This window comes from Bufo gargarizans, chromosome 8 (assembly GCF_014858855.1).
Source record: "Bufo gargarizans isolate SCDJY-AF-19 chromosome 8, ASM1485885v1, whole genome shotgun sequence".
NCBI classification, from domain to species: domain Eukaryota; kingdom Metazoa; phylum Chordata; class Amphibia; order Anura; family Bufonidae; genus Bufo; species Bufo gargarizans.
The window spans coordinates 142,309,008-142,321,440 of record NC_058087.1 but is presented as its reverse complement, the minus strand read 5'-3'; the positions used below and the strand labels follow the sequence as shown (position 1 = coordinate 142,321,440).

At 41.5% G+C, this 12,433-nt stretch overlaps 1 protein-coding gene across 1 annotated transcript in view; it reads left to right on the top strand.

Moving 5' to 3' along the window:
* The window catches only part of XYLT1 (xylosyltransferase 1), a 302,674-nt gene that overhangs the window by 149,551 nt on the left and 140,690 nt on the right, over positions 1 to 12,433 (top strand). Inside the window, exon 2 of the mRNA XM_044303506.1 lies at positions 8,889 to 9,414. Coding sequence (XP_044159441.1) covers positions 8,889 to 9,414 — 526 coding nt within the window. The remainder of the gene's footprint in view (positions 1 to 8,888; positions 9,415 to 12,433) is intronic.

The window sequence follows — 12,433 nt, the reverse complement described above, 5'->3', positions numbered from 1 at the left end:
ATGAATCCCTTCTTCTTTGACGAAATATAGGTGAAGAGATGTCTCCTTCCAACAGCCATGATCCCATAGACCTATTAATGTGTAACAGAGACCGTATTACAAAATGAGAGAACTTTTTAGACTTAGTTTATTTTAGATGGTTTTTCTAGGAGAACCTCTTTTACCTTGCAGTATGACCAACATTTTTCTTCTTCCGGTTATTTAAAATGTCCTTAGTTTTCAATAGGGTAAGGACTGAACAAAGTGTAATTAATCAGATCATTGGCATTTATAGAGCTGCTTTGGGACATGATGTAATCATTCAGCCTAATTTACTAAGTGGCTGGTTGTTATCTAATTTGGCAGCCACTATTATAAGTGGCCAAATTGGCCAATTATCCTATTTACTGCCTCCTTAACCAAGTTAAGCATTGACTTGTACTATACACAGAGCAATCCAAAAGCATCCACAGTGTTGTGAGCTACGAATTCACAGCACATGCATTATCAGTATCCGATTTCAGCTTTTAGTCACTATCTACAAATGATTCTTCAGTCATTAATATATCAGATGTTAATATGATCTTGTGGGTGCATCTGAGCTTGTCATAAGGCTTCATAGATCTATCTTGTATAGAATCATAGATAATGGAGTGGTGGCACAGACATAAAGCCTGGATACTAGATGCGGTAGAGCAGGTCTTCCAAATGTTCCTAAGCCAAATAACCCCCTACTAAACAATTTCAAAGTAACCCTGATAATTATAAATTGTGCTGCCTATCAAAAGCACAGCATGACCACAATACAATTACCCTCTAGAGACTTGGCGTATACCTATTAGGGCATCAGAGCTAGCAGAACTGAACCTTTGCCCTACTTGAAGAACGAAACGCCTATCTAAACCGCTGAACCCTAGCTTATGGCATCTCTAAAATTACATTGTGTCATATATTTGTATACATATATTTCCTAGCCAGTTCAGATGAGATGTCCTTTCTTGTGACTGGAAGGTGACCTTAAACACAGCATCATTAGGGCTCCTGCTGAAGTCTTCTGTCAACCCCACTGGTTCTTGTCAACGATGACCTCTTTAAGTATTATCATTGTCTCTCAAGCAGTTAATTTAAAACCTATGAAAGATGTGATTTCCTACTATTATACCTGTGGAGATAAAGCAAGTAACCTGGTTAAAGAAAGTCACCTTAATGGGATATCTGAACTTCGGAAATTTCTATGGATATGCCATAAATGTTACCTTCAAAACCCCCATCAAAAGAATGAAGGCCCCCCATTGAGCAAGACTTAAGGGAAGAATGATCAAAAGTGGTGTAGAGGAAAATTGGCCTTTTTGCCCACAGCAACCAATCAGATTCCACCTTACATTTTCAAAAGGAGCTAAATGAAATATGAAATATGGAATCCGATTGGTTGCTATAGGCTTCTAAGCCAGTTGTTCTCTACACCAGTTTTGATAAATCTATCCCTTAATGTAGAGGTGGAAGGGCATGAAATCCACCTTGACTTGTACAACACGGGTCTCATTCTTCTGAAAGCTGATGTTCCCATGTTCTAAAGATATGTGGAAATTAGGAATACTTTTCATTTAGGGGTTTAGTTCCCATGAATAGAAATGATGTACAGTAGATTATCTGGAATTTGCAGTTCCTGAGCAGAAACAATAGTAGTTTTACTCGTCTTCCTGTTTTCAGAAATCTCAGGGCATCCTGCAACAATTGTGATTTGGAAGATGTTTTGGCTTGCACGTCAGTCTCCATTCACTTGATGTATGATTATTTTTTTCAGCCTTTTCTTTTCTGTCATTTGTAGTTTAGCTGCATGATAACTGTCATGCAGAGATGTTTTACTTGAGAATCCAGGGCTTAGGAGAAGGAAAAGCTTAGAAAAAAAAAAAAAAACTGTAGAAGAGAGGTGGAAATAATAGCAAATTAAATGAATGCCTCATTTTCTTTTCGAATATCCCTCCAGGGAGGCAAGATGCATTTTGACATTGGGAGAATTAATGCATGAATGTATTTTTTGGGGGGAGATTTTTTTAAAACTGGCTAAAAAAAAAACTGGCAAAGTTGCCCATAGCAACCAATCAGATCCCACCTTTCATTCTTCAGAGCTCCTTTACAAAATGAAAGGTGGAATTTGATTGGTTGCTATGGGCCGCTAAGCCAGTTCCACTTTACACCAGTTTTGATAAATCTCTCACAGTAAGTGGTAGTAATGAAGTACCGTATAATGCATCCTCTGCTAGACCCAGTGACTAAAACAATAATGAAGCCCAAAAGTCCAGCAAGAAGACAATCCTATTTGGTGTTGACTTTGGAGCCAATCACTTGCCACTCTATTTCTTATAGATTGATCACTGAGATTCATTACTAATGGTGAAGCCTGGACTGGCACTGGACCAGAACGGGCGTACAGAAGGAATGAGTTTGTAGAATTATGGTCCAAAGTGGTTGGCTTATGGTCATTTTCTTGGCATTTTGAGGTGATCCTGGGGGTATGATCAGGTGGCAGGGCAGTCCTAGGTATGGGATTTAAATATTCCAGTTTTGGCAAATATGCTGTTCTTGTAGATGAATGTCAGTATAATTGCTATAATTTTTTTTTTTTTAACAATACCAAGATTTCCAGAGAGGTTGCTGTGGTGACCAGACATGCTGAGCTCTACATAACTTAAGGTGGCCATATACATTAGTCTAAAGTTGATCAAAACGGATGATTTCAAGCAAAATAAATGTTCATTTTAGTCAACCGATGACAGGCCATTTACGTTTGAAAAGAAGTCGGCTGTGTTTAATACTTTCATCCGATAGTCGGGCGAAACATCTATCATTCAAAGAAAGATTGTTTGTGAACACAAGATCTTTCTTTGAAAGAACATTCACAGAAAGATCTTCCGTCCATCATTTGGTTTTATTGAACATGTATGGGCAAATTGAACAACTATAATGGCCAATATGGACTAAAATGTGTATGGCCGTGTCTGCGAAAGGAACGTTCACCAGATGTTTGTTCAACTGCTGTTCAACCAAGTTCTATCTAATGTGTATGGCCAGCTTTGCAGGGATTACTTTGCATGACTGAGCAATGATTTCATGTGTTAAAAGTGTATGGTCGACAGTAGTTGTCATATGTCTTATGGGCTGAGGTGGAAACCTCAGTTTTCATTTATTTCTGGCTGTTGGGTTGAATGCCTTCAATATAGTTTAAGAATTTCATTAAAACGGAAGAGCATATCAGCTCGGGGAACTTATAGAATTGTGAAGTCTGCATGAAATTCATGGATTTTCAATCATTCTTGGCAGATAAACAAGCTGAGCGTGAACATTTAAAGATCTGCTTGCATATACATGCATGTAGGCACACAGCATTTTCTGAACTTTTTTGATTTATTTTTGTCACTGCAGTGTTATACATTTTGATCAGCTCTTTAAACATATTCCTTGCTCATAAAGTATTGACAGATGAATGTAGAAACTGATGTTTATGGGTGGCTAGTTTGGATTGGTTTCTTGGATAGCACTAAATGAAAACCACCGACAGCTACATCTCATGTACATTCCAATATGATAATTATCATTATTCTTTATATACCACCCAATATTCCCTACTTTAAAGGGGTTTTCCAGTACTTTTATACTGATGGCCTATCTTCAGGATAGGCCATCAGTATCTGATTGGCAGGGGTCCACATCCACGCCCAACATCTTCTGTGCCGCGAGTAGGTGTCGGGACTACACAGCTCCCTCCATTGTGTAGTGGACGGAGATGGTTACTGCAGTGCTACTCCCATTCACTTTAATTCACCCTTTGGTATATTGGGGGAAAAAACTGTCTGTGTATCTGATTTATGAGCCAGTTAGCAGTAAAAAGGTGTTGTCAAAAACATCATACTGTATGTGGTAATTCATAAAAACATTGGGAATAAGGTGATAGAGGCAGGATAAAATAATATTACAACAAATTGTGGAAATTAAAGGGATTTTCCGAGTGTTTTACACTGAAGACCTATTCTCGGGATAGGTCATCGGTATCTGATCGGTGGGGATCTGACTTCCAAGACCTCCGCCAATCAGCTGGTTGAAGAGGCAGCGGCGCTCTGGTGAGCACGGCAGCCTCCTAGCAGCTTACCCTAGGAGAGTGACGTCATGTTCATCGGTCACATGTCCTAGGCACAGCTCAGTCTAATTCAAGTGAGCTGCGCATAGGCTGAGCTGCGAGAACAAGCACAGTTGCTATACAATGGATGGAGCTATACTTGGTAAAGCCTGGTTCACATCTGCGTTGTAAACTCTGGCACTGTAACCCGTTCACTGTATCTGGCGTACATACCTGCTTTCAGTCTGACAAAAAATGCTACACTCAACATTTTTGTCTGGCTGAAAGAAGGCATATATGTTGGAAAGTGGCCAGATTACTGCCGAATCCCATTACAGTGAATGGGGATCCGGTAGTGCACGGTGGTATCCGGCTATGCCAGATAGGGTGAACTCCAACAGTCTGTTCCTCTTCCAGAACCCAGCCTAAGCTTCAAGGAAGCCACACCACTCACCAGAGCGCCGAGGCATCTTCAAACAGGTGATCAGAGTCGGACCTCATCAATCAGATACCTATCCTGAGGACGACTCACAAACCTAACCTCTTTAATATGAATTCATATTACATGCCAAACGTTTTAGTATGAAATTTCTGATTAAGGGGTTGGTTCTTACAGATGAACCTTTCTAATCACTTCTTGGGAATTGGCAGTTTGGTGGCTTATATTCTCCAGCAGGGTAGAAAACGGCAAAACAACCAACATCTGATAATGTAGAAAATGGGTAAAAGATGTCCATGGCTATAAATTAGAAATAATCATCCCAGTAAAAAATCACCATGCTAACTATAGGTATGATAATTACAAGTTGATATATTATGCAGTCATTGACATTTACTGCGTCTAAGCTGTGGTTGGAGATGCAATTTAATCGGAAGAAGATCCGCCAAGTAGTGAGGATGAGGCACGGACATGGTTGCTACATGAAAGGGCATTCCAATTCTGCTCGGTGTCTTCACTTAGATAAATTACCCTCTAAATTAATCACTTTCCTTAATTATCAACAAGTGTCCCTCAATATCTCTGAAGTCATCTTCCTGCTATCAACAGACCATTCTTATACAAAATCTTAACTTCTTAGATAATTTCCATCCTTACAATTCTCCTCGCCGTTATATATCATTTAAAGAGGACCTGTCACCTCTCCTGACGAGTCTGGTTTAGAGCGGGTTCGCACTTACGTTATGGCATTCCGTTATAGGTTCCGTTTGTAACAGAATATAATGGAATTCCCGGACGGATCCTCTTTGATCCGTCACAATAGAAGTTTATTGCCAAGTATAACGGATCCATCTGGTTTCTGTTATGTCGACAGGATTTTCCGTCCTGCATAACGGAAACCAGGCGGATCCGTTATACTTGCCTCTGGACTTCTATTATGACAAATCAAAGCGGAATGCCTCTGAAAGGCTTCCGTTTTGCATTCCGTTATATTCCGTTATAAACGGAACCTATAACAGAATGCCATAACTCAAGTGCGAACCCACCCTTAGTTGCCTATACCAACCAATCAATTTCCACCTTTCATTTTCCATAGGAGCTGTGAAAAATAAAAGGTGGAATCTGATTGGTTGCTATGGGCAACTAAGCCAGTTCTACTTTACACCAGTATCTAGTTACGCTATAATGCGGTTTCAACAGCATGCCAAGGTGTTATAGCTTGTTGAGGGGAGGGGGGTTAAGGATTTCTTGTCCCTTGATGAAAGCTAAAAAAGGGCATCTGTCAGCAGGATCTACCCTTTTAAACCAACCATAATGACTGGTGGGTCTTTTGATGTAAATTAGAGCTTAAGTACACACCTGTGGGCAGGCTCTAGCCAACCGGTGCTCCTTAATTCCCCTGCTCTGCTTCCTTTAATGCTCCTTCTCCACTTGATTGACAGAGGCAGGCTTCCTGGTGGAAGGGGTGTGTCCAGCACCACAGAGGGGAGGAGCCTAAGATAGGTCATTAATATGAATTGATGTCTATGCCTGCTTTTCTCCAGAAACAGTGCCACAGCTGTCCACGGGTTGTGTGTGCAATTGCATATCAGCCCTTTTTACTTTATTCAAGCTGATCTACAATATCACAGAAAGCAGAATTTTTTTTGGTAGTTCTAGACAACCCCTTTAAATCCCAGTATACCCATTTTTATTGCTTTCTAATGGCTCCGCTTCTATAAAGTCCTCCATATTATTTTTGTGTAGGGAAATTTGTGTATAATGATCCCTTGGTTTCTTTCTTTATGGTAAAAGAACCAGAGATTTTTGTTTTCCTCTTGGAACCGTGTTTGAGACCGTTTCTATTTTTAGCATACAAGCAAAGGAAAATTGTTGTCTTAGAATTTCTTTTTACCTCTGCGATTCAGAAGGCCTTCGCTGCAGGTTTGTAGGCAGAAAATAATTAAAGAGATTAATTTTGTTGAAGAAAAAAAAAGAAAGAAAAATAACTCGTTTTTACCAGCAGCAGAATCTCTCTAATTTTGAAACTAATTAAGGCTACTTTCACACCAGCGTTTTTGCTGGATCTAACAGGGTCCAGCAAAAACGCTTCCGTTACTGATAATACAACCATCTGCATCCGTGATGAACGGATCCGGTTGTATTATCTTTAGCATACCCAAGACGGATTCGTCACGAACTCTATTCAAATCAAAGGAAAAACGGACCGGCACTCGCTGTTAGTATATAATCTTGTGATTTATTGTCACATTCCAGTGACGGCGTTTCTGCATAGAATCTGCCTTTATCAAACTGTAGATTGTATGCCGAAACGCCGTCACTGGAATGTGACACTAAATCACAAGATTATATACTAACAGCGAGTGCCGGTCCGTTCTTCCTTTGATCTACATGGGACGCCTGCCCTGGGACACACGCACCGCCATTCTATTTCCCGCAGAGAAAATGGATCCGTCCCCATTGACTTGCATTGGGAGTCATGCCGGATCCGTCTTGCTCCGCATCCCAGGATGGAAAGCAAAATACAACATGTTGCGGTTTGCTCTTCGGTATGGGAACGCAACTAAACAGAACGGAATTCATTTTGGAGCGCTCCGTTCTGTTCAGTTCAGTTTTGTCCTCATTAACAATGAATGGGGACAAACTGAAGCTTTTTTTTTTCCGGCTCCTATGACGGATCTCAATACCGGAAAACGAAAGCGCTAGTGTGAAAGTAGCCTAAAGGTTTTGCAGCCGTTGTCATTTCTGGTTTTGATTACTTCATAAATCTAGGTGTTTTTCTCACTCGAGTTTTAAATAATTCACATTTATTTCTGATAGCTCTAAGCAAAGTTTTCTTATAAACAAGTTAAATCTGGTCAGACACTAATTATATTCACAGATTTAGCTCCTTGTGTTCAGTGTATGATGAAAATCATGTGTTTTTTTATTCTAGCAATTACAAAATTCTAAATATTGTTAAAGGGATTTTCAGGGAGTACAATATTGATGACCTATCCTCAGGATCATCAACATTTAATCAGTGAGGGAGGGGCACCCCCCCCCCCCACTTAGGTTGTTTGAGGAGGCAGCGGTGCTCCGGAGAGTGCTGCGGTCTTCAGCCTTCAGCTGTCGGAACATAGCCCGATGATCCGTGACAACCCAGTTGGTACTGCAGCCGATGCCATTGCAGGATATACACAATGGGTCTCAATAACCCCTATATCTGGCGGTGGATCTGCCAAAGTTATGAAGAGGAATCGTATCTGTCACTATTACATGCCAGTGATCAGTACGAAAATGTACGGCCGGGTAGCCAGAAGCTTGCATCCTATGTGCCAAGAGCTGTTATGCAGACACTCGTGTTGCCATGGTTACAGACTACACAAACCCTATGGGTAGTCTGGTCCTGCAGTGCTTTGTTACTTTCTTCCACCGCTCCCCTTTTCCGGTGTCTGAGGGTTAGGGGGATGCAGATGGAACAGACTAAGGTCGGGTTCGCATTGACGTTAAGGACTATTTTTTGCATCATGTAGAACGGAACCAAACAAAACCGTTTTGTGCCCCCATAGACATGTAGTAGGACGGAGCAAAACGGCTTCCGTTTTGCATTCCGTCCTAGAATTCTGTTATATTCCCTTATAACTCTGTTATAACGGAACCTATAGCGGAATTCCCTGATGCCAGTGCGAACCCGCCCTAAATGTGCTGTTACAATGCCCAATGTAAGGGAAATGTGAGCGCCGATGGATGAGAACACAGATTACACAGGGAGAAGTGCTGCCGATAATTGATCATCTTTCATCCTGATGAAAGATGGCCATCAGCTGATGAATGAGCAAACACTCATTCATTGACTAATCGATTTTACGAGGGAATTATCGCAAATGAGTGTCCCTATGAATGCTTGTTCAAGATATTTTTTGTAGTTCTAGACAACCCCTTTAAGTCCCAGTATACCAGTTTTTATTGCTTTCTAATTGTTTTATAATGTACTATTATTGTTGTGTAGGAAAACTTGTGTGTAATGATCCCTTGGCTTCTTTTGCAGACAAATATGGTTACAGAGCTAGAGATAATTTGTGATAATCGTGTGGTCTAATAGGCCCTTAACACATGATTTCAGGATCAGACTGCGCAGGGTTTCTTTGTAGTCTGTTACCATGGAGATGCATAAGTCCACATAGAATCTGTTGACATAAACGTTAACATGTTTTAGATATTTTAAGCAATACAAAGAATTGCTGATGTTTAGTACTGGAACTCTCTAGGCAATGGTGTAATGTAATCTGAACAGGATAGGGAAATATTTGCTCCAGATGGGTCTTCTTTTCTTAAGCATACTTCTACTAAACCTCAAATTTCCTCTCTCTGTAGGATGGATATTTTTCTCACCGCCCGAAAGAGAAAATGCGGACCGACAGCAATAATGAGAATTCAGTTCCAAAAGACTTTGAAAATATTGATAACAGTAACTTTGCTCCAAGGACTCAAAGGCATAAGCACCAGACGGAGCAGGGGAAGAAGCCTCCAAGCAGGCAGAAGGAGCATTTAAAACGAAAGTTAGCCCTTGAGGAAAAAATGAAAGAAAACTCGCTGCTAGAAAAAAATTCAAATGAAGTTTTACATTATGTAGGTGACCCTTCCAAGAACCTCACTTCAGCAAACTTAAAGGATGGTTATAGAAGCACCAAGATGCACCATACCAAGAAGACTGGAAACAGCTCCCCTGAAATAAAGTATGAGCTACCTCCAAAATGTGAGATCACTGGAAAGGAGGCAATATCAGCTCTTTCTCGGTCTAAGTCAAAACAGTGTCGCCAAGAAATTGCTGAGGTCTATTGTCAACATAAGCAAGGGAAGCTGATGCCGGAGAAAGTGACCAGACTTTGTCCGCTGGAAGGTAACTTGGTTTTGTTAATCTTTTTGAATTATTGTCGGTGACCACTATAGTATTGTCTGTTAGGAAGTACGACTCGTGGTCACTGAGGCAGGAAGCGATGTTATAGACAAAGGTAGGGAGGATGACATCATTCAAAATAAAGCTCACGGTCGGACACCGTAGACTATAATGGGATCTGGCGGGGATCCGGCCTCACACTCCAGTATGGGTGCCGTGTTTTGACTGGACAAGAACCGTTGGGTGCAGCCTGCTGGATCAGGTTACTGGAGATGTGAACCTAGTAATCCAAAAAATTTACTTTTCAGTTGGAGTCTGCAAGGTTCTTAAAAAGTACAGCTAAACATATCCTAAACATAGTCAACCGGTACATTTATTGACATGGAGCACAAAAATTGTAGATTGAATGCTCAACCTGATTGTTACATTTAGGATCTGTTGCAGATGATCCATGCTTATTATACTTAAAGAGATTGTGCAGCCAGTAATATTGATGACCTATCCTCAGGGTAGGTCATCAATATCTGATTGGTGGATGTCCAACTCCCAGCACCCCTGCTGATCAGCTTTTTGAAGAGGAGGTAGAGCTCAAAGAAGAGCATGAGCGCTACTTCCTCTTCAAGATTACACTGCGAGTCGTCTCATTTGCAGAAGTGGTGTGTTATTAGAAGTGCTTGGTCCATTCAAGTGAGTGGAGATGACTTCCAAGACACGCAGTGCAGTCTTGAAGTGGGAAGTAGCACTGATACAAGCATCGCCTCCTCTTCAAACAGCTGATCGACAGGGGTGCTGACAGTTGGATCTCCACCGATCTGATATTTAGGTCATCAATATTACTGGCTGCACAGCCCCTTTAAAGGGCTATTCTGTAGGGATGAGCCGAATCGAATCCAAATTCGGGAAATGTTTTTTTACAGTACAAATTAATTTCTGAAGTTATTACCCAAAGTCTCACGAGACTTTGCAAAGTAATAACGTCGGCTCATCGGAGCCAATACATTCTAATACTGTATGGAACTCCTGCTCCATACAGTATTGGAACAAAGTTTTATGCGAATCGACTTCGGATGTTTCATACGAAGTTTTATGCGAATCGACTTCGGATGTTTCATCCGAAGTCGATTCGCTCATCCCTAGTATTCTGGTTGTTACAAGTTTTCCCTGATCCACAGGATTGGTGAAAATTACTAGATCGCTGGGGCTCCTACTACTAGGACCGGGGACGCCGTACCCTTTGGAGCCCTCTGAAATGAACGGAGCAGCAGGTCTATATGCAAACTGCAGCTCCATTAATCTCTATGGAAGTACCGTAATAGCCGACTGCTCTACCCGGCTGTCTCCGGAGATTCTATAGAGGTGAATGGAGCACCAGTGTGCATGGTCAGCCTGCCATTTTGTTCATTTTGAGGGCTCCGAAGGGTACAGGATCCCCATTCTCTGTGGATAGAGGGGTCACTTGTAAGAGCTGGAATATCCCTTTAATGCATATGGCAAAGCATGTGCACTGATTTGGTATAGTGCCTCCATGTGTAATGTGACTGCATTAGAACATGACACCATTTTTGTTTTTTTTTGCATGAGAGGCATAGAGGGGTTCTCTATGGGCCTCCGAGCAGTTGTTGGGCGCTGTACACAGATCTGTACAGCATATCCATGAGTAGGGAGGGTATTACAATGTCAGAACTGATGAGGGTGTGAATTAGCGTCTTATTGGTGTTATTAATAAAACCTATAATACAGGCTAAAAAAAAAGCTTGGATTTGTCTGTCAGCCATAGCTGTGCCGTACACTGATTTTGCCTTTGTGCTGTCAATGTCACCGGGTCTTGTTGCTGTAAATACAAGATAATTTGCAATACAGGAAACATTATTTGCAGCTGAAAAAAGAAGCAACTTGCACCGTCTGACCTGCAATTCTTTTGGTCTCTTTATGATTAACCTACCTCAAGAGAGCTGCGCTAAAGTAAAATAATATCGTCATTGTTTTAGAAGAATAGAGACATTGATTTCCCCCTGGGAGACCCTCTGTAGGTCAGAACAGCGGTGTCTCCGCACAGAGCAGACATAGTCTTTTCCCTGGTGAACGCTTTTCTGGGTATGAGTCACCATGATTGACGGCAGAGCATCCTCGTACACAAGCTCATCAAATGTTCTAGCCTGTTCTTTAAGGTAAATCACTTACAAGTAGTCTGAGCCCATTATACCATGTCAGTCTTCATTGGGATACTAGTTGGCTTAAGTAATTAACTAATCATTAGTTACCCACGTTTAACGGATAGTTTATGCAAAGAGCTATCTCCCAGGAAAAAGAAATGCTAGCCAGATGGCACTTCTTCCCCGGGAGATTCCTCCTTGCATATTATTTCTCCTATGGAGCATTGCCACTAAGTCTCCATACAGGTCTGGTCTCTTTAAGGAGAGCCAATATCTTGCCTAAACAGACAGAATAATAATGGACAACACTAGTTTTTCAGAACTTTTCAGTGGAGGTCCGACACCTGGAAACTCTGCCAATAAGCTGTTTAAGAGGGCACCAGTGCTTGCAGTAGAACCGCGGCCTTCTCGCAGCTTTGCCTACCAATGAATGTGATGTCAACATGCCTTTTGTGAAGTGAAAGGGCTGAACTGCATTACCAAGCACGGCCACTATACAATGTATGGCGCTGTGCCTGCTGAGCAGAGAGAAGGCCGCGGCGCTACAGCGAGCATCGGTGCCTTCTCAAACAGACCCCGACCATCAGTAAAAAAAGACTCGGAAAAGACCTTTTAAAGGGGTTGTGCAAGGGTTTTATATTGATTACCTATCCTCATGATAGGTCCTCGATATCCGATCTGCGGGGGTCCGACACTCAGCAGTTTGAATAGGAGGAGGTACTCCATGCGAGCACTACTTCCTCTTCATTACACTGCCTGTTGTTTCGGAAGTGCAGTGTAATCATTTCAATGGAACAAGTACTTGTAATTACACTACACCGCTACAAGGGAGACAACGCGTAGTGTTTTAACGGGTTTTTACAGTACAA